General features: G+C 40.7%; 1 protein-coding gene across 1 annotated transcript in view; it reads right to left on the reverse strand.

Moving 5' to 3' along the window:
• TMEM135 (transmembrane protein 135) overlaps positions 1 to 23,932 on the reverse strand; it is a gene marked incomplete at its 3' end in the record, with an annotated part of 196,066 nt that overhangs the window by 11,855 nt on the left and 160,279 nt on the right. The window contains exons 7-9 of the mRNA XM_082001436.1: positions 7,613 to 7,654; positions 5,943 to 6,089; positions 3,695 to 3,764 (exon numbers count right to left, since the gene is read on the reverse strand). Coding sequence (XP_081857562.1) covers positions 3,695 to 3,764; positions 5,943 to 6,089; positions 7,613 to 7,654 — 259 coding nt within the window. The remainder of the gene's footprint in view (positions 1 to 3,694; positions 3,765 to 5,942; positions 6,090 to 7,612; positions 7,655 to 23,932) is intronic.

A 23,932-nucleotide genomic window follows, 5' to 3' on the forward strand; every position in this document is an offset into this window, starting at 1 on the left:
ACCCAGCTGTAGGAAAGGTTACTCCGATGGGGTAAGGAACACTGCATTAGGAAACACCTAAATTCCAACTGGAAACACTCAAGTATATTTTTTTATGAGTAGCCTACTTCAAGTGCTGAACTGAAGCACTGAGATTTTGATGTGCACTAAACAGCAACAAGTAGCGCACAAAAACTTTGTTTAGCTCATTAAGTCAACCAGGTGAATCCATGCCACCCTTATAGGTGTTTTTTAGAGTCACAGAAAGTATTACATCTTATAATCAATGCACAATATTGTAACTTTTCCATAAAAGGTCCTCAAATGGTAATGGAGGTAGAAAACAGTAAGAGCATATGCAGGACACTACAGTAAGTGTGAGCAAAGAAAACGCTGCCAAGAGCCATTTCTGCACAGAAGTTTAGAGTTGGGACTCAGATCAGCCAGAAGTAGCAGCACACAGTGAAGCTACACATCTGCAAAACTCATTGAATACCCCTTTTTTTTTTATCTTTTGAGAAGCAGATTTCTTAAAAAGTTAATAATACAGTCAAGATTTGGCTACCACTCAAATTCAGAAAAGCACGTGTGTGCACATACACAGAGTTCAGTAACGTACCAGAACTCAGTGCACCTGTTGTGACATATTAGGAATTAGTTAAAATAATTTTTTAAAATAAATTAGTTAAGATATTTAAAATTTGTTCTGGGTATACGGTTGCCCATATTCCTTCGAGAGAGAATGCAGAGATTACAATCATCAGAAAATAACCTCATATACTTTTTGGTGATCCTAGTCATTAGGTAAGTTGTGAGGGTCATCCAGTGTCATCCACAGCATCAGCAGAAAAAGAGGACAACTGGACTACTACTGCTGGCTAATGTCTACCTAATGAAGTGGTATGTCATTACTAAATGTTACGTAAAAGCTATCATGGATTATGTCAATGTGCTAATAATGTGCATTTAAATGTGAAGTAGGAGAAAAAGAGCACGCAATGACAATTAAAGCACAGATATGATAATGAGAAGATGGGTAAGGGTAAGATGAGAAGATGGGTAATGGTTCAAGGGTAAGGGAAAATACAGCACGGAGGGGAAATTTTGGCAGTAAACAGCTCATCAGATCATTATCAGATCTGAAAGTTCCCTTACATATACGGAATTACAAAAACATGGTCAAATCATGTTAGCTGACAGTTATTACTGATCAAATCCAGGAACAGCCATAAGAGAAAACTGAAAATGCTTTAAGTATTTTGTATCTTTAAAAATCCAAATACATAAAAATAAACTTTTCACTCATGTTTTAATTTAAAAAAAGTCACAGAAAAGGTAGGAAATTCAAAGATCTGGCTGCCACTTCAGTGATATTTCCCTGATTATATTATTGTAGTCAAGAATAATTTATACTAAAATACCACACAAGTCTGGTACAAGAATGAAGTATAGCTCAAATGCACAACTGGTTTCTCTAAAGAGAGACCAGCCTTATAAAAATGTCTTTTTTTTAATTATTATTTTTAGTCAGGTCAAGACTTAGCTCAGCTCCATTATCAGTTGGATTTTCTTCTCCCCTCATCCCCTTTCGAGGTATAGGAAATGTGAACAAAATGATGCTGAATAAACAACTGAAGAGGACAGAGAGTCCTGAATATTCCCTTTTTGTTTTTCCTACTCTTTTCACCACTAACACATCTTCCTACTCGCCTTAGTAAGGATAGAGAGAATAGTGTGGGGATGGTCTACTGTACTCTGAGGAACTCACAACCTGGAATCAGATTTGGGTCACTCCACTAGTGACCGAAGAAGACTAACTCTTCTTTCTTGGTCACCCTCCTATTTTAAAGGCATTTCCAGCTCCTTATATTCCATAACGGTCAGATCCCCTCTCTCTTTACCCATGAAGTCACACACACAATCATTCTTCCAGCAGATTATGACGGTTTTCCACGGAGAAGAGGCATCAGTTCTGTTACAAGAAATCCTTGTTTGCTCTAACTGCACTTGTAAAATAATACAGTGTTATGAGGGTACTTACAGATTTGGCTGCTGAGCATGCAGCACAGAATGCATAAGGATTGTGTATGAGATTAATAAATAAACTCAGGAACCAAGTCTGGACTAACAGGAGTTAAGTAGTAAAATATTGCTTAGTAATGAAAGACAGCACTTTAAGTAAAAGTGCAGCAGACTGAAGTTATAGGAAGGCACCCATGGAAAAAGATGCACACTAGGAGACACTATCATCAGCAGAGATCTGGAAATGCAGCATATCAACCCATAAAATCACTTCTGCTTAATTTTAATCTTTGTTTTGAATATAGTATTCACTGCAGTCTTTGACATTGATTCTGAAGGCCAGACACTGATATCTATGGGGAAACCACAGAGTACTCTACAAACAAAGGCACACGGGATGTCTTCTCCGCAGAGGATGGTCACCACGCATGAGCACTTAGGAGATGGGAGACAAAGTGGGCCAGGAGGCACTGAACAGCAAACTTACTAGGCAAGGCACGGAACAAGCACAAAGCAAATGGAAAGTCTGCGTCCCAAAGATGTTATGCCTTGAAGAAAAGAGCCCGTGAATGAAACATTAAGTGGACTGAGATACTGGTGAGAGGTTGTAAAATTGCAATTTGAATCTAAGTTCTGCTAAATATATGTCATACCTACAACTGAAAAGTGACATAACTATCCTAAACTATTCGTGAATGCTCTACTCCATAGTCTCATCGTGATTCAGCAGAACACTTAAGCACCATCTCAAATTCTATCAACTCCAGCACAACTTATATCCATGCTACACAGTGGTACGCTGATATACTGCAGTGTAAAAAGGGTGCTAGTACGACACAAAATGATGATGTTAATAAACATACAAGAGTAAATGTTGTGCTAGATCTCATCCGATGCTAAATTTAAGCATAGCTCTTCTGAGATAACATTAACTGTATGTAAAATTTTAATTTTAAAGAGTTATTTTTGAAAGTAATATGTATCAAAAGCATCTGAAGATACTCAAATCCACTTTTGCTGCTCCGTAAATAAAAATGGGTAAGTTATTAAGTGATTGAGATCTTCTGGAGTGTTACCAACTCCTAAAACAGGCATAGCAGGTGGTACCACCTGTGCCAACCCGACGCCAGCCAAAACAAATCTCTACACAGTACTCCTCTGAAAAAAAATGCGCTGATCACATTAATAATGGAGGACGAATTATGCCACCGGACATAAACAGCTCTTCCTGGGCGCAGCAACTGCGACCAATCTCTCATTACTCTGAGCCCTTAAAATAAATGGAGGAGCGAGCCCAGCGCCCGCGCCAGACCCGCGCAGCTGCACGTGCGCCGGGGCCGCGCCGCCTGCCGAAGCAGCACATTCCAGGTGCTTTATTTAGGGTGGAGTCACAAGTGGGCTCAGCCGTGAAGTGCATCACATAGCTAAACAAGTTCCTTGCTCGCCAGCCCATTTTTTCCCACACGTTTTATGTTATTCATTCACTCCAGCTAATCTGAAAGACCAGAGAACTTTAACCCCGCACCACTCTGTCCTAAATTGAGAAAATCTGTTTTCAGGCTTGTCACATTTTCAATAGAAGAAGAATGAGTAACAGGCTCCTTTCTCACTTCGAAAGTATGTGCTTTTTCTGACTAAAGACTTTTACCCTGACTTTGTCAGAGTTTGTCAATCTAACTTTTTCTGCACTTACTTTAATACAGTATGAGATGCAATTATCTCCATAGTGTTTACAGCATCTATGCCTTGGGCCATGTTTGCACCTGCAAAAAGCACAATGAAACACATATTAACTCGTAGCTGTTTTCAGCATCTTCGGCAGGAGACTTTATAAATTTTTCTTGCCTAAAAATACATAAAGTGCTATTTTCCCACCATTCATTCTCCCCATTACCCATTGAAGGGCACTGTGAACTTTTATGATGCTATAAAAGGACAATAAAAACTAACAATACTTTAGTTGTATAGCAAAAAGTGTCTGCACACTTATTTGGATCCAAATTCTTGCCATGCTACACATTAAATACAAAACTAAAGAACAAATTTTCTGCTGTGGTCAACAGGGAGTAGTGATGTGACCCTTCCCGGTTTCTCTCTGCTCCATGGTTCTGGAAGGATATTTGACCAAGCACCCATTATCTGTGTCCTTACATCTTTCATACCATTGTAAGGTTCACTGGAGGGCAATGCAGAACATACAAATGCACAGAGGTAGTGTGTGAGACTTCTCTCAGTTACAAGCCTTTCACTTCTGGGCTATTTCTTCTCCTGTGTTGATTTTCATGTAGCTCTTACTTCAGACTAAGAATTTGACCTTGAGCGTTTGAAAAGTGACTGGCTTGGGGTGGTGGGACATGTGGATTGTACAGTTGTTAGCCCTGCATTATGTAGAATTAAAAGAAGTAATGTCATACCAGGTCTGAACATTATATTTTGCTATAGCCAAGTATTTAAGTTTTAATGCAAAATAAATTACACTACTTATATTCTGTGCCAAATACCTTGGAAGTTTTGAATCATGTACTATAAAGCCTAATGGTCATAAATCATCTGTGAGGTCAGTTTATGTAGCAAAAATTGTAATGAGAATGTGATCAGGTTACAGGCATTTAGACTCAATTATATTGAAAAGAACCATATGGAAGAGAAACCTGTGAGAGCATTAGGACTGAAAATTGAGTTTTCTGAATGTCTGAGTTGGACGTTTCAAAATCTTAAAGAAAAAATGCTCTCCACCCATAGTCCCTTGACCCTTGTATTTAACAAAGAATGGAAGAGCTATAAACTATATTTAGCAAACCGAGTAAGGGGTATTTAAAGCAAAATAGCTGTAAGCACCTCAGCTAAAAGAATGTGCATATGGCTCGAGCTGTCTACTCCTTGTTGTCTAATACAGTCACGCCTGAGAAGCCTCTGCTGACTTCCCTTATATTTTTCAATTAAAAACCACAGCAAATCATAGGAAATTGCCACGTGATGTAGGTCACTTCATTTTTGTTCATGATCTGACCAAGTAAGATAAGCTACTACTTTGAGAACACAATGCACTTGGAAGACTTGTTTCTCTCCTGCATGTCAGCAGGTAAAGATCTTGTCATAAAACTGCTCCTGGAGAGGTCAATGGAAGTGAAGATTCATGGGTGTGGTGAATTAAGGGACATGGACCCTTAATCCATTTTTTATTCCACCTTCCTTGTAAATGAACGAGTCCTTATGGTAGTCAACGTGCCTGAAGCAGACAAATCAAGCAGAGCAGAAGTACATCATCCGAACACATTAGCCTGAAAAGCTATCTGTTGTCATTTCTTCAAGCTCATACTAAGGGATAATAAATTGGATCCTGTAGACCAGGAGGGAACCTATCTTACCTAGCTTCAGATGTCTAGATCTGATCTTGTGCAAAACAGTTTCAGACTCACTCTTTGCTTTGCAATTTCCTATTTCCTTACAGAGGAGGCAGGCCAGGTGCTACCAGCCCTGTTCTTAGGCAGTTCTCCTTTATGCAATACAGGGATGTAGCTCACCAAAAAGATGATGTTATGGTCCCTTAAGGTGACCTAAGTAAGGTCTGCTGCTGTGCAATTTCCTCTCCTTAATATTACTACTAGCACCAGCAGAACCATGCCATGAGGTGGTTTTGCTGAAAACTGCAGAAAAAGCAACCACCACTCTGCCACTCAGAATTGATTGAACTTGCTCTCCCTCGTTAGAAAACCGCACATTGCAAATCATTGCTATGACATACAGGTCCTAAATTTTGCTTTCATTAGAGTTCATTATTTGTCGGTGTTAACTACCCAGTAAAAATGAAATGCAGAACACTTAAATGTAAAGCAAAAGTATTATAAAACATTGTCAAATAGAATGTAACAAACCATTAAAATGAGCTATGTAAGAATGATTAATTTTGTTTTGTTTTGCTTTTGTTTTCTTCAACTCACACTTTGTCCATAAGCTTTTTTGTTAGAGCCAGTATGTTCGTTGTCTGTGATTTTTTTTCACAACGCTTTATCTGTCTATCTATTTTTGCAAATGCTGCTTCAGGTGAAAATGAATGAGTGGGGATTTCTTCTTTCCCTACAATGAACCTGAAAGAAAAAACAAAACAGAGCAAAACAATAAGTATATAAATAACTCAAATAAATACATTAAGCCCAATATAAGGCTCTAAAGTCTTCAAGACAAGCTTGAAGTTACTATCCATGGGTCTGCAAAAGAAAATGCATCCTATACAGCTGCCAAACCCTGTATCTCTTTGAAAAGAGCAATTCGCTGACATACATTTAAACTTCAGATAATGGTCACAATTGCTGAAAGGAATTTTTTAAAACTAGGAACAAAAACATTTCTGGGAAAGTCCATCTCTTACACAAAGCAAGAACACCAAATAAGAAAATTAAAAGGCACATGAAATATCCCAATTATCTCCAGCAAAATGAGGGTACATAAAGGTTGATGATTACTACAATATTTTTATAAAATATCTATTTTGTAAAATCTTCAAAATGTTTTCGCTCCCACCAAGACCATCAACTTTGTTTTGCTTGGCTTCATCTTCAGCCCTCTTTCTTCACCCAGAAGTTGATATTGTCAATATACCAGTTCATCTTAGGTGTAGAATTACTGTATATCAAGGGCAAAGGAGGTCATAACGGCAAGATGTTTCCTAACAGTTTGCACTATAATCCGAATTATACTGTATTTTGGTAGACTTGCTGAGGGCGATGAAAGTATAAAAACTTTGTCATTTGGTACATGACTGAATCTCCCAGTAAGCTGCTGATTTCAGAAACTGGTGTTTCATGGCCAGATTTCTGGACTACAGACTGAATTATTTAATTATTGGCACTTTATATCAAATTCCACAGCTGTTTCACAGCTGCCAACTCTATAATATATTTTCCACTACCAACAACAGCAAGTCTGCCTTGCTTGGCTTCAGCTCTTGCCTTCACCTGTGAGTTGACACTGTCCACGCACTGGTGGACACCGAGTGGTAGACAGGCAGCAGAGTGTATGAAGGACAGATAAGAATAACGTGTCTTTGTACTTCTGACACAAGACACAAAGATGAGAGAAATTCAACTACACAAATGACTAATACCAGAGGGTCCCATTGCAAAGCAAAGCTTAGGAGAGCCTGGACCACTAGGGCAGACACAAGATTTAGTGGCACATTTAGGATCTCTCAAATGAATATGCTACAAGTCCATGATTTATTTGGGTGTTGGTCACAGAACTACTGTTGTATTCACTCAACATTTTGTAAATAAACTCCAGGTCAAAACACAGCAGCCATTTGTTTCCAGAAGGATATCAGGAATCATGAATCCCAGTTTTAGGAAGAGAAAAGAGTAATGCTCCTTCAAAAACATGCAACCCTATGTCTGCATTTTCTTTCAATAAATGTCCCAAATAGGAAAAGATTCCTCTCTTGCCAGCATATTATACTTTCTTCAAAGTATGCTGTAAACCCCAAAACTGGAAAAGTTTTACAACAGCATGTTTTTCTCTTAGGAGTGCATGCACTTTTCATACAGTGGACCTGATGCTGTGCAGGATTCCTCAAAATCTTCACTTTACGGTACATACTCACAGAAACTTTACTTACTTTAGTGCAGAGTATGTAAATCCTTTCAAGCCATCTTTGCACCTGAAACATAAAAACAACAGGTTTTTTCTCTAACGGATTGCTTGCAATACAATATAAAGTGTTACGGATTAAGTATTACGTAGAAGGGCCGCGGATGAACACCGGCTTCTCATTAACAGAAAACAGCACGTCTGTAACAACTCTGTGGCTATCCCTGACTTCACAGATGTCACCACGGCCTTGGGACATCTCAGAAATAAAGGGTACAGCATACTAATGCCAGTGCTTCTCTCTTCTATCCAAACCAAGAGCGGAGAAATTTTTCAAGGATGGTGACAGAACCACTGGGGTGACAATGGAAGATTTCATATGACAAAGAATTGTTGCTTTATGGAAAAGAAGTCATGATGAGTTTTATGAAACACAAGTGTTACTGCAAGAAGAGAAAGTAGGGTTGGACCTCGATAAAAACCCCATCCTCTTGTGAAGAGCTGCAGGGAATACTTATTCTGACTTTGAGATAAATTGTTCTATTTTGCACAGTGCTGATCTCTGCAGCTCATTACTTTCAGAAGACTCTCAATCTGAAAGTCACAGTTTTTCAATTATATAGTGGTTGCTGTGATTCTGAGCTTGATTATATACATCCTTCCTTACAGACTATACAGTTCCTTGGGCAAATAATGACCACAGTAAAGAGTCCATAACTGGCTGTGAAAGATTTAGGTTATTGACTTTTTTCTGTCCAGGATACAATGAAAGGAGCTGAAGCTTGCAGCTGCTACAGATTCTTCCTGGAAGACTTCTCAGTGTCATGTTGGTAGCAAAGCAAAGAGCGGATACTTGGGTTTTTTTCACCTTTTCTTTTTATAGAATTGCATGGGGAGTACCTCATGGTAACAACGCATTCCTGACACAATACATAAAGCACAAACAAACAACTTATCAACACCGCCACTTCAAGAATACATCTGCTCTAAGAGACGACAGGACGGCAGTCGCAACAGGCTCATAAGTGTGATTAGACGAACACAAACCTTTGCCTTCTGCCTGCAGAGACCAAGTTGTCCCCAAAAAGTTTGTGCCCGAACACTCCCAAAAGCATGCGACACCATCTCCCAGAACGCACCATGTGTGGTCAACGCATGCTACCGATGGCTGGCCACACACGAACGGCAGGAAGAACATAATGAGATGAATTATGTTCACAAACCAAGAAAGTCTTGCTTTCTCCTGGCAGGTGGGTGCCTGGTGCGGTGCTGGTAAGATGTCACAGCATTCAACACTCCTGGGAAACTCTTCCCAAGGGTATGGCCTTCAACACATGTTTTCAAGGACTTGCTTTTGTCAACTTGTGCACAATGCTAAATAAGTATCAGGCACAGTTACACACAGCACCAAAAAATTAATCTTAAAATGTTTTTCTTTTAAAATCACTGCAAATGAAATATTGGTCATGTATATATGACCTATAGGGCTTCAAGGTAAACACATAAAAATAAAATTGCTCACTGTGACTTTAATTAATATAGAACTTTGTAACAAAAGATACATAAACATTTTACTTTTTACGGTTCTTTACCTATGGAATTCAGAAGCTGAAAATTATCACAGCACTTGTACAGAAAGATGGACTGAAAGATGGATTGAAACAATCGGTGAGTGATAAACTGAAACAAATGAAACGAGCTTTGCCCCGAGATCCCAGTGAATCACTGGCAGAACTACAAACGCAAATGCACAGGGTTTACATACACCTGCATGGTCCACTATCACGAGTTTGATTTTAAAGCTCCAATTGACTTTAAGTTAAATGCCCTTTCAGTTAAGGGAGTTCAACACATTATGTCTGCAAGCTGCCAGCTCAAGAATAGGGCCTTAGCTTCTACTTTTCTTTTCCAGTAAATTAAAACCATACACAAACTGAAATGTAAACATGCATATAAGTGTTTCTAGAATAATATTGAAACAGAAAAGTAATTATGGCATGAACATAATGATGTTTTTGCCTTAATCACTCCAATGCAACTACACTTTGAGTTGCAAGTGTTCAATTATTCCTTTTTTGCACCAGCAGATGTCCCTACCCAACTAGTGCTCGGACTGACCCGACCCAGCGGAGGCCACCCTACGACTCATTTGCTTTACACTCTCCTGAAAGAAACTGTCGGTCAAACTCTTTCTTCACTAATACTGAAAATCAGAAGATATCTGAATCACTGAAGGCAAAAACACCACTCCAACCCTCTTCTCATTACTCCAAGAAACATGAAAAAGATTTCTAATGCTTATTCGAATTACACGATTCAGGTCAATTCTATGCAATAAGTATTCGGTGTATCGGAATTTTATTAGTTCTTCTTATTTTTCTTATTTTCTTAGCTATTCTATATAGTTATGGAGCTACAGCTATGAACCCTCCTGCAAAATGCACCAAAGTTAAATACATAGTTCATTATGGAAGTAAGACTAGAGATACAATTCAATTTTTTTCCCTTTAACTTCCTGATTTTTTTAATTATAGCACAGTATAAAAGTGCTATTTAAGTTCTTAAATAGAACTTAATTCATGCTGTTTGCTGTCTAAAATGTCTTGTGTAAAGTGGTTATGCAAAACTAATGCATATGTAGAAATATTGCATATTAAGGGTTTCAAAAACAGGACTCCTAGAGAACCATACTTTAGACCAAGAGCAATTTGTGCTGTAACTCACCCATCTCGGGGGGCAATTTTGGCCTTACAAATGAAGCGGCAATGCACAAAAAAATTGGAGGTCTAGTTTTTGGCTTTACATCATGAATTCAGCATATTAAGGTGTCAGAATACTGGTCTAGACATTGAAATTGCCTTATTTATTCACTCACCAGGTACACAACACTGGTAGCAACAAAGCATCCCTCCACACTGACTCCAGGCACACTTCTTTTGGGGAGGGACAACAAAAATCCATGCAGGGACAGTGTGGAGACGTCACAAATTCCGTGACTGGCCTTGACGGAGACTGCTGAGGTCCAAGGCTAGCCGCACATGGCGCGTTTCATGAACACCTGGCTGCTAATAACTGAACTAAGACTAATGATTTGCTTCATACAGCCACTAATTGGTAATAATAATGCCACCACTAATTGGTAATAATAACTTTTACTCAATGCTTCATTGCTTAAGGGGTGAAAAAGTCTGCACTCTGCTGCTGACCCCCGCCAGCCATTGAAGCTGCAAATGAGCACAGCAAAACGCATTACATGTGCACAGCGTTGCAGATACCCCCGAGATGGGAAAAATCTCAATAGTGTATTATAACCTTGATTTTAGGGTATTATTCAACCTGGAAGGTCTGAGATAACTGGTGAGCCATACGCCTTTAGAGGTACTTGGCGAAGCTCACCACCCTGAATGCCCCAGGGACCGAATCCCAGGCTGCAGGAGGGCGGCACCATTTTTTTCCCAGCAAGCAATAATTTAAAGGGCGCATAATCTGGTTACATTTTCCCATCAGAGGGGAAGTTGTCCCTGGTACAAAGCCAGTGGCACCAGAGACTCTGCCAGCTGTCCCTGTTGGGTACCGCATACCTGATCAGACAGCAGAAATGCTCTGCTCTGCTCCAGCTTGGTTTTGGCCAGAGCCACTGTTGGAGCAGGAAGAGAAGAAGAATCAAGGAGCCAAAGCAATAAATTTGGGTTCTCCAAATTCCCCTGCTGGGACAGTTTTGGCACATGAGCAATAGGGTCGATTTTAATTGCATATTTATAATATAAATTTAACTTACGGCCACACACATTTATTTTTTCATAAAGAAAACAGAAACAGTGGAATAGAGCCAAGGCTTGATACTAACTATACTTCCAACAAGACACGAACTAACGCTATTTATGTTTGTGTGTAAAAGGTGCTGTATAGGACCTTACACTACTCTCCCTCCAACCTGTGAGAAGGAGAAGTTCCCATACTGAACTGTAAGGCTGGATGCCAGCAATTATGTTTTGGGGTTTTTTATTAGTATGTCTTGTCATAACTCTTCTAAAGATTTTCTCCATGACCAATTGACATACCCTGCGCAAGAAGCCTTCTGAGGAAACAAGTCACTTTTCACCCATGGGACTGGTACGGAGAAAGCAGCTCACAGCAACAACATATACCCTGTTTAACAACATATTGCTTATGTTATCCTTCACGGTAAGAGTAAATTAGAAACTCCTATATGCAGAGCTCTCATTATGGCCACGTGGGAAGGAAACACTGCTAGTGCGGGACGTGTGTTGGCATATTACTGCAGCACTTCTGCCTGCAAAGGAAGACTGGCTGGGGGGACGTTTCCCAGTTAAGGTGTCTCATTTTATGGAGAAGGGAGGATCACTGTGATGAAACGTGACTGTGTCTGAACATGCCAGCTACATCCCTTGCTATTAAATCCCTTGCTATTAGGAATTAACGGCTATCTACGCTCCTTTGTAAGCTGTGCTGAACTCTAGAAGATAATCCATTTTCTGTTTTAAGCTACTTAGAGAAGTTACTATACCATTCTCCTTCTGTTTTTCTATCCTTCATTCCTCATCTGCTCCCCAGTGTTAACAGTCAAGAGCAAGAGGTGTCATTTTTCTGAGGTCTTCTGTATCCAATTCTCTTCTTCCTTTTCCGTCTCCTCTTTGCTCTTCCTTCCTGCAAGTCAAACTCCTATTTTGTATTTCTTCCCCCATCTGTCTTCTAAATGTTATTCTCAAAAGTTCATTTCTTTTTCTTAAAAAAAACAAAATCCATCTGTACCTTTTCTATACCTCCTCATGGTCTGACACTTTCCACCATGATAATCGAGATTAAAGTGCAGAATAAGCACCACTGAAAAACAAGATTATAAAGAAATTCAAGACTCAGGGACACACATTTAATCATTCTGAATCAGAGAAATGGAAGAATTAGTTCAAACTCAGTTCTAAGTTGTTTTGAGACTAATTTGTTTATGTGGTGACTGTAACATAAATTTTCCAAAAGGCTCTGGGACCCAAGAACAATTCCAAACCAATAAGATCTTCCTCACTGAGGTAACTATGTAGAAAAAGGTTACTTTAAAACAAAGTATTTTATATCTCTGGATATAAAGTAAGAGTGAATCCAGTCAAATCTACTAAGACAAAGGAAACTGAAACCAAAGGTTATTCAGAAATGTGTACCACTAGTATTTTTCCCAGTGGAAGAAAACACACATTTTCATTTTTGAGCGGAAAATATGATTTCTAAAAATTATGACTGGACATGCCACAAAAGCTATTTTGACTTCTCATTACTTAGTGGTGGCGAACTTTCCAACTATCTGAACGGTATCTAGATCCTTCTCAGGGGCCAAAGAAGAACATGATTATTGTGCTAATCCTATATGCCCAAATCCATTGAGGTGTCAGAAGTTTATGAAGAGGCTGCAAAAAAACGTTTTGGTCTTCATTTAGATAAATCTATGGGAAATGGCATCCTAAAAATCTTTGTAGATATGGTTATACAAGAGTCCTCTGATTTCAGGAACTACTCATGACTTTCACATCAGCTTAAAAAAAAGAATACTTTGCTTATATATTTTCCTATCAGAAATAAAGTGCATCAAATCTAAAATTGCAGCACCCTACTTGTAAGCAGATAGTGATTTAGATACCATTCGTTTGGATCTGTGCTGGTTTTGGCAGGGATAGAATTAATTTTCTTCATAGTAGCTAGTACAGGGCTATGTTTTGGTTTTGTACTGAAAACAGTATTGATAATACAGGGATGTTTCCATTATTGCTGAGCAGTGCTGACACGGAGTCAAGGCCTTTTCTGCTCCTCACGCCACCAGTGAGGAGGCTGGTGGTGCATAAGAAGTTGGGAGGGGACACAGCCAGGACAGCTGACCCCAACTGACCACAGGGATCTTCCATACCATACGGCATCATGCTCAGTATATAAACGGGGGAAGAAGAAGGAAGGGGTGGAGGGGATGTTCGGAGTGATGGCATTTGTCTTCCCAAGTCACCGTTACACGTGATGCAGCCCTGCTTCCCTGGAGATGGCTGAACCCCTGCCTGCCCATGGGGAGTGGGGAATGAATTCTTTGTTTCGCTTTGCTTGCGTGCGCGGCTTTTGCTTTCCCTGTTAAACTGTCTTTATCTCAAACTATGAGTTTCCTCACTTTTACTCTCCCGATTCTCTCCCGTGTCCCACTGCGGGGGAGTGAGCGAGCGGCTGCGTGCGGCTTAGTTGATGGTTAAACCATGACAGGATCAAAACCACTGCTTGCAGTTGATTAGCATCTAAAAATAAAGGAGTTTCCTTTCTAGATCTACAGGTACATGAGGCACAATGAGTTATTTTTGCTTTTTCTTTTGTAATTATGGCCATTTCAACTCATCACCTTTAATAAAGACATTAAAACTTGCATATATCACAAAGATAACTCAACCCAAAAAGAATATCCATATTTCAAACTAAGTTGTGGTCCCCTGTGTAGACGTGTAAACATTTTTGTCCATCCTTCCAGATGGAAACATTTTCTTAGAGACAGTGAACAATCATCATATCAAGGCACCTGGAAATGCTGAGAGCAAAAATAACCTGTTCCATGATTCCATCCACCAGCTGCTGTTAACTTTGTTTCCCCCAGTATCAAACCTAAGCCCTTCCTTTGTGCTATGTCTCCATATCCCAACTTTTCCCAGATGATGCAGGAGCAGGAATAACCACCCGCTTTCCTCTCTTCTTCCACTTTGCCAGGACTGGGATGGAAAAACTGATAGAAAACCTTTTCTTCCCCTCCTCTCACCAAGGGTCAGGAAGGAGGCCCCACCTTTTTGGACCACCTAACCGCAGGAGAACCAGCAACGGCTACAGGCAGAGAACGTCACCATCACACGCAGAGCTGCCTCCTAGAAGACTCAGTGGGATCACAAGGCACTTGTGACTTGTGCAGAGAAATTCCAGAGGGAATTTAAGGGAAAAAAGAATTTATGCCCGGATTCTCTCTCCTCTGAATTTCCCTTTTTGCGATTAAACATTTATTTCCTTTCTGTCTTCACCCATAGGTCTTACCTATTCAACCCAGGACTATGAAGAAAATGATAAGGAGCAATTATAACCAAGAAAATCTAACCCCATGGACAACACGTACCTTTCAGAAAACATCTCAGAAATCAGATTAAAAATAACTGAAGTCAGGAGAGTTGTAGCAGAAACTCTTACAAAAATTATACTTCAACCTATTAAATGGGCAACGCAGCTGGGATCAAAATACAATTAAAAGTCTTATTGCTTGTGTTTCCAAATCAGATTGATAGTTTAACTTTTGTGTGTTTAAATAAAATGTGAAAGAATGTATCCATGACATTTCTTTTAGCTGTGCGTGAAGTAAAAGATGATCTTTTGAAAAGGCTACATTTTTGTAACTATTGCATGCAGTGAATATAAACCTATATTTTTAAAAAAAGTAAGTTAACAAGGAAGCAGCAAGTAGGGACACCATTCAAGGAGAAGGTGAAAAAAACACAGTAGAGCATGTACATTATTTTTTTCTAGACCTATATTGAATCCATAATTTACAATACTTGGAAAGAAAGGGTGAATGAAGATGACAAACAGCGTACTCAACAGTGAGCTATGGTCCCATTAAGCTTTCATGTAAATCCAGGGAATTACATTTTTGAAGAAAAATTCTGCAATTCTGGCAAGAATGGGACACTGCGATTGAAAAGAAAGCTGTTTATACTGAAGTTAAATTACAACATTGGATTCAGGGTTGTAAACCAAAGCTGTTATCAATTAACACTTCACATCTGATTGCCAGTCAAGTTTTGTGTGTTACTGACAACGAAATCAGATTTCTAGCGGTTAATTATTCTGCTACTTACAAAGCTCTCATTTCTTCTGAGATTAGTGCTTCCTGAAATATGCATTTCTGAGTAAATGAAATTTTTCGCAAAAGATCTTAAAAGCAAAAAATTATTTTCTTTTTTAAATTATTTTAGTTGGACGCACCCCTTCCAGGTGTTTGTGTAGCAACAGCGCTGTGCTATGGGCTCAGGAGGAACAACTGAGTCACTCAGATGGCCACATTTCCTTCTCAAAACCCTTCATCAAAGCCCCTGCCTCACACAGTTAATAGAAGAAGCCAACATCAATTAAAAGAGCTAACTAAACAATGACGTTAAGGATTTCTCTGCTAATTCAATTGGGTTTTTGAATTTTGGAAAGTGATGTCGTTTTTCCACTACCCAATTTTAACCTTCTTCTTACAAGTGTTTCACCAAAACAACGTAACCTTCTGCTACAGCAAAACCCAAACACTCTCTCCAAATCGGGCACAGAACAAAAATAGGAAACAGCAAAAAAACCCTGAAGGCATGAAAATGGGAAGTCAAATCGCCTCTAGGGGCATCAGGATACAGAAAAACATACCTTGACACGCGCACAAAACCACGTCCACCTCTGCGGACGAGGTTGCACCGATGCCATTTCATTGTTGTTAGAACAATGAGAACGGTCAGTCTGTCACCAAAGGGACACAATGTTATGAGATTAAAAAGAAAATGATCTTAAATTCATACCACATTTGGCTCAGGTTAAATAATCGTGGCATCTGCAGCAATTCTATGTTACACTGAGACTTGTGCTAAATTTATCTACCTCCAAATTCTCCTCAGGCTTTTTCTACTGGCTCTCTGCAATGGGGAAAAAAGAAAAAAAGAAAAGAAGAGAAAAAGAAGCTAAGCTTTTTGAGGCTGTTTTCTGTAAACATACTTCATGCCATTTGCAGGTCATTCAAAATTTCAATGAACTAAACCTCTCACATAAAGATTGACTGATTAATTCAAGCATTCAAGAGAAAGGGATACAACATTTGCTTTCTCCAGATGATCTGATAATTGGATTTGAGGGAAATGTTTGGCTCTTTGATTTGTTTCACTTTGAGGAAAATGTGATTACAGGGAGATGATCCATTTATATTTTTATATTATATTGCCTGTATCTCTGATGTTTAATAAAATGGACATATATAATCAGAATAAACTTATAATAAAATGAAAAGCTATAAAAAGATTTTAAAGAAATTAACAATCATTCTCAATATGCCCAGGCCATCTCAGAGTTACAGACTGAAGGTGATACATGCCTTTTAGATCAGTGAGATATTATTTGTAATGACTTGAAGTAAGATTTTTACTCTGTTACTCAAAAATATTCTTAATTATCTATAATGCAGAACATTGCTGTCATCATCGAGACTGTTACAACAAGGTATTGAGCCATAAGCATTAGGACCGCATCAGTTTGTTGCCACGTTCAAGATAACTGACCATGTTGAAAAGTTCGTTGAAACTTAAACTTCTGTTTCTGGCTATGTAATATTTCCTTGTGACGACTGCCCCATGCAGGTTTACCTGCTTACCTTCAGTCTACACACAGATCTCCAGCATGATGCCGTGGTGCATAGACATGCCTCTGAGGTTCGCAAGTATTGCAGGAAGTCTTGAAAATCCATTAAAATCTCAAAACTGAGCTTGAAGAACTACAGAGTGAATAAAGTATTTGTGCACAGCCTTGGAAAACACTACTTTGAGAACCAAATTTTAGTGCTACCTCAGAATTCATTCCTCGCTGGCTTATATTGTAGCAAGGGACCAAATTTTACTCTAATATAGTTTTAATTTAAATTACTACAGTGTTGTTCAAATAGATCATATTTTTAGTGCTGCACATGCAGGTGCAGTATTTGAAATAGAAGGCTGCATCACCAAAAAAACAAAGTAGTTGAGAGACTGGTTGTGAAACTTGGAGTGATATAACACAAAGCCTAAACCTTAGCTCACAGTCAGAGAGGGGATTTGTCACCTCTGCAATGGAATTCTGGTCCTTTCGTATTCTAATATCATATAGATGTGATTTCTGAGCATCTGTAATGCTTCCAATTTTGAATTTTTACAAGAAACAACTTTAAAAAAAAAAAAGTCCATACCAAGAATGTGTGCAATCACTCAGATAAAACACAAAGGCTCCCCAAAAATATGAAGAAAAAAATTAAATACGTAACATGGAATATTTTCTACAATTAACTACTTCAACCAAGTGAAAGACCATGCTAGTTATGAAAATAACCTTCCAAAAGTTATTGCTGGGAAGTTAACCATCTTTGATAACACTGTTTAAGAGATCAGTTAAACCTCCAACAATTATTTCGCTCTGCAAATACACGGGGGGCATTTACGATTACAACTACTATGCAGAGACAGTATCAAGGCCCTGCCAATTCCTGTCACTATAGCTGGAGTGCCACCATGTCTGGGACTCCATCACAGTGTCCCAGTTCTTGGGCTGACTGGATTTCACGCCAGGTGCCAAAAAAAGCCGCTCCATCACTGCCCTCCTCAGCTGGACGGGGGAGAGAGTATAACGAAAGACTCGTGGGTCGAGATAAGGGCAGGGAGAGATCAGTCACCAGTGACTGTCATGAGCAAAACAGGCTCCACTTGGGGGAAAGTAGTTTAATTTATTGCCAATCAAATCAGAGTGGGGTAATGAGAACTAAACCCAACTCTTAAAACCCCTCCCCCCCACCCCTCCCTTCTTCCCGGGCTCAACTTCACTCCCCATTTCTCTCCCTCCTCCCCCCGAGCGGCGCAGGGGGACGGGGAATGGGGGTTGTGGTCAGTTCATCACACCTGGTCTCTGCCGCTCCTTCCTCCTCAGGGGGAGGACTCCTCACCCTCTGCCCTGCTCCAGCCTGGGGTCCCTCCCACGGCAGACAGTCCTCCACGGACTTCTCCAGCGTGAGTCCTTCCCACAGGCTGCAGTTCTTCATGAGCTGCTCCAGCCTGGGTCCCCCCATGGGTGCCATCCTTCAGGAACAGGCTGCTCCAGCCTGGGCCCCCCACGGGTGCCGTCCTTCAGGAACAGGCTGCTCCAGCCTGGGTCCCCCACGGGTGCCGTCCTTCAGGAACAGGCTGCTCCAGCCTGGCCCCCGCGGGGTCCCAGGTCCTGCCAGCAAACCTGCTCCAGCCGGGGCTCCTCTCTCTCCCCACGGGGCCACAGGCCCTGCCAGGAGCCGGCCCCAGCACGGGCTGCCCACGGGGTCACGGCCTCCTTCGGGCATCCCCCTGCTCCGGCGTGGGGCCCTCCCCGGGTGCGGGTGCAGATCTGCTCCCCCGTGGAGCTCCATGGCCGCAGGGGCACAGCCGGCCTCCCCGGGGGCTTCCCCGGGGGCTGCCGGGGACCCTCTGCTCCGGCGCCTGGAGCCCCTCCTGCCCCTCCTGCTCTGGGCTGGGGGCTGCAGGGCTGCTCCTCTCACATCTTCACACTCCTCTCTCTGGCTGCTGTTCTGCGGGGCTTTTTTCCCCTTCTTCACTCCATTCCCCAGAGGCACTACCCCCATCACTGATGGGCTCGGCCTTGGCCAGCGGTGGGTCCATCTTGTAGCCGGCTGCACTGGCTCTGTCGGACATGGGGGAAGCTTCTTGCAGCTTCTCACAGAAGCCACCCCTGCAGCCCCCAGCTACCAAAACCTTGCCAGGCAAAGCCGGTACCGATTCTCACAGGGTAATCTCCAGCACCTCCAAGATGCAAAGCATGAACACATGAATTGAATGAAGGAAATCAGAAAAGTCCAACATGTAGGTGTTGGCATCTCACAACAGATAAAAAACTTCTGGGGGAGTCATTGTGGTGGGTTTTTTGAGGTTGGAGTGTATTTTTTTCAAACTTGGAGACTGGAAACACTGCTCAAAATTTCCATTACATTTATCTATACAGATAGCTCTGGACGGTTGCTAATTCCTTTGCGCTCACACATAAGAGAAAGAAAAAAATCAGAATTAAGTTTAACAAAGAAATACCAGCCCTGCTTTCCAAGCTGGAGAAGTAAGTCATGTCACGGGCATCGTATGATGAGCACGTTTTGTACTTCTTTTGCAGAGCACGGAAATTACACCAGGCAGCTGAGAGAATGCACCCACTTCAAAAACACAATATAGTGTGACTATGTCACTGAAAAATAACAGAAAACTTCTCCTACTTTTCTAGCCCAGTCTATATATACAAATTATATTTTCTTGTTCTTCAGTGCCATATGCTAAATGTGTATGTAATTACATACCTCCTCATCTCTAGAACGCTTCACCAAAATATACATCTATATACAAGTGATGCGCCTTTTCCTAATACATATAATTAATCAAGTATTTAACGTCCACTGATCAGATTTCAGCACAGTGGTGATGTTGCCAGTGATGTCTGATATTGGGAATGGGACTTTGGACTTTAAACTATATGTTGTTTCACCTCCACTCAATTTTTTATAAAAGTCAAGAAAGTTTTAAATGCAAAGTACTCCTCAACAATTCAAAAAAACCCAGAAAACACAACAGGTTAATAGACTTAGGTAAGTTTTGGGCTGTGTGAAACTGGGTATGTGTAGCTCCCATAAAAATGAATATCCATAAAAATCATACAGTTTTATTCCGTGTCCTTCCAGGACTTCACAGAATCACAGAATCACTAGGTTGGAAAGGACCTTCAAGATCATCAAGTCCAACCATTAACCCAGCGCCACCATGTCCCCTAAACCATGTCCTGAAGTGCCACATCCACACGTTTTTTGAACACTTCCAGAGATGGTGACTCCACCACCTCCCTGGGCAGCCTGTTCCAATGCTTGACCACCCTCTCGGTGAAGAAATTTTTCCTAATATCCAATATAAACCTCCCCTGGCACAACTTGAGGCCATTTCCTCTCATCCTATCACTAGTTACTTGGGAGAAGAGGCCAACACCCCCCTCACCACAACCCCCTTTCAGGTAGTTGTAGAGAGCGATAAGGTCTCCCCTCAGCCTCCTCTTCTCCAGACTGAACAACTCCAGTTCCCTCAGCCGCTCCTCATAAGACTTGTGCTCCAGACCCCTCACCAGCTTCGTTGCCCTTCTCTGGACACGCTCCAGCACCTCAACATCCTGCTTGTAGTGAGGGGCCCAAAACTGAACACAGGATTCAAGCTGCGGCCTCACCAGTGCCGAGTACAGGGGCACAATCACTTCCCTACTCCTGCTGGCCACACTAGTGCTGATACAGGCCAGGATGCTGTTGGCCTTCTTGGCCACCTGGGCACACTGCCGGCTCATGTTCAGCCGGCTGTCAGCCAGCACCCCCAGGTCCCTTTCTGCCGGTCAGCTCTCCAGCCACTCCTCCCCAAGCCTGTAGCGTTGCATGGGGTCGTTGTGGCCGAAGTGCAGGACCCTGGACTTATCCAGAAGTATAATGATATCCTATCCTGATGCAGCTTTGGGAGTAGAAGTAATATCCTCTTATTCCTACTAAAGTGGGCATAAGTGGAGAAAGCAAATGGCATTGTGTTCAGAGCCTCTGTTTGCCCTTGAACAAATTTATAGGTGATAAATGTTTAATTAGATGAAGATGAGAAACTAGATGAAGACTGTATTATACTAATATATTTACTATTATATTAGTATAACATATAATTAATATACAATATAGAATTACTAGATAATTCATTAATATAATTATTATATTATGTAATTAGTATTATATTAATATAATCAATAGTATAAATATATACTGTTATATAGCTCAGTCTGGAAAAGAAGAGGAGGCTGAGGGGAGACCTCATCACTCTCTACAACTACCTGAAAGGGGGTTGTGGAGAGGTGGGTGTTGGTCTCTTCTCCCAACTAACTAGTGATAGGACAAGAAGAAATGGCCTCAAGTTGCTCCGGGGGAGGTTTAGATTGGATATTAGGAAAAATTTCTTTACGGAAAGAGTGGTCAAACATTGGAACAGGCTGCCCAGGAGGTGGTGGAGTCACCATCACTGGAAGTGTTCAGAAAACGTGTAGATGTGGCGCTTCAGGACATGGTTTAGGGGGCATGGTGGTGTTGGGTTGGTGGTTGGACTTCATGATCTTAAAGGTCTTTTCCAACTTTAATGATTCTGTGATTCCCAATCCCAGTTCAGTTTGTGAGATTTTAAAGAACCATTAGCTCCTCTCACCATTTCTCACCTATTTTTAAGTTCTGTTACCTTCAACCAGCTGAGATAGATAACATGTGACACTATACTCGGAAGCTGGAACTTACATGTTAAAAATGGAAACTTATTTGTCAAGGTAAGTGACACTGACAAAACAGAAACAAGCCATCCAGAAATACTGGCTAACATTATCTAAATGAAGACATGCCAGAACCTCTAAGGGTGAGCCAAAGCTTGTTTTAGGTCTACAAGTCAAAGATTGAATCCAAAGCATTTGCATACGCTAACATATCACCAAAATCACAGAGAAATAATATCAAAAAATCCTTGATGACTTGATTCATGTTTAGTCAGAAAACCTTTAATTTTCAACAGCTTCTATATCAAGCACATCCATCATCAAACTCTGCATCTTTGTAGTTGCTATTGCTCCAGTAACAGGGAATAAAAAATACATGCAAGTTTCCAAAGCACAAATACAAGGATATTTTCTTTTCCATCCATAGTTTTCCTTGCTTTCTTGCAACATACGAAATGTGGGGTGAGTTTCTAGGGGAAGTTATTACTGGCAAAGACAGCGATCTTCTCTTCTATCGCTATCAAGGCAGGCTGTCAGCTGTCCTAGAAGAGTATGGCACTGGGCTGTCTTGTTACTGAACACATCCTTACTCCAAGTCCACCTGAACCAGTCCTGAAGGCAACTCTTTGAGGATCAAAGCAGTCTCACATGGAGCTATCTACCAAGTTAGCTTGGAACACAAGCTGACGCACTCCTGCCCGTGTCACTGTCACACTACACCCAGGCGAGCTGGTCCTACCAAGTAAAGTAATGACTGAACTGACCCTGGAAACTGGGCTAGCATTGCATGGCACTGCTGTGCCACGGAAATGTAACAAGTCAATGGCAATGAACTCTTGTGTCTCCAAAGATCTACCTCACACAGAATTAACATGCCATTGGGAAATCACAGAAAATTGGACTTTTATAATAGATAAGGCTTAACCATTGCTATTCTGGGAAAAAAGGATCCTATTCAGCCTTAAATTCAGGATAAGCATGGGTAATCAGCATAACTAATAGCATACTTGTGATGTGTTCACATCTGCTTCTGTCAACTACTAGTAGTAGCATAATCTTCATCTTCCTGGCAGCAAGTCATTTCATTTCTAGAAGGAGAGTTACAGACTGATTATGAGCCACCAATGTGACTGCAGTAGTGAAAAAACTAAAATAACTTTGGGATGTTTTAGACAAGTTATTTTTAGTAAAGACGAAGTTAAACAGTAAGTACCGTACTGTCTGGGAAAGGAGGAATTAGACAAAACTGCAATTCAACTGGCTTCCTAAGGAGGAAGGTGCCTACTGTGAGAAACCATCATACGTAAACAGACATTGTAAGCACCTGGCAGACCATCATGAGGACGTGTCTAACAATCAACACACACTTATCAAAAAAATCCCCAACAAAACCCTTTTAACACTGGGTAACATTTTGTGACTAGAGATGAAAAGCAGTATGCATCATACACTATTGACTTGATTCAGGCTTTGGACCCTGAAGCACATGACTTTTTAAAGAAAAAATAATCAGGGAAGCATAACCTAATGGCAGATATCTAGGATGAGCACAAAACTGGTTAGACAGGAGTAGTGAGAGAGCAGTTATCAACAGCTTCCTGACAAACTGGAAGGACATACTACGCGGTACTCCACAAGGACCTCGGTTGGATGTCTGCTACTCAGTAATTTTAGTAGCGAGGGAGGTGACAGAACAAAAGGTGTACTCCTATTACATCTGCAGATAATACCAAGCAGAAAAGGGCTACAAGTGGAAGAGATTGGCTCAGAAAAAAATAGGATGCTATTCATCGATTGCATGTGTTTTATATATATGTGCAGAAATAATCAATTACACAAATACAGGATAAGAACTGTGGAGGGTCACAAAGCAAAAGCTGCTGTGGGATGTAGAAGAAAGGCTACAACCTGCAAAACACTGAATTAAGTCTCTCGCTTTATCAGGTTTATCAGCTTTATCAGCTGAAATAAATTTCCTTATGCATCACACTTCAAGGTGGACTCATTTCAGGGAAACCAGAATAGAGCAATGAGAATTATTGGTATGGAAAGTTTGAAATTACTGGTGGTGTTCAGTCTAAGAAGAGGGGAGAAGGGGAGAAGGAGACAAGGAAAGAAGAAGCTGGGAGTATGTGATAAGTCTTTGCTACTTAGGTTTGCTACAAAGTGAAGGAAATAATCTGTTTTCTTCAATGTTTGTGGTGGTCAGGAGAAAAAGTAACAGACCAAAGTTGCATCAAGATATATTCAGATTAGACACTGAAAAAAT

This window comes from Phaethon aethereus (genome assembly GCF_964289735.1).
Source record: "Phaethon aethereus genome assembly, chromosome: 1".
Lineage (NCBI taxonomy): Eukaryota > Metazoa > Chordata > Aves > Phaethontiformes > Phaethontidae > Phaethon > Phaethon aethereus.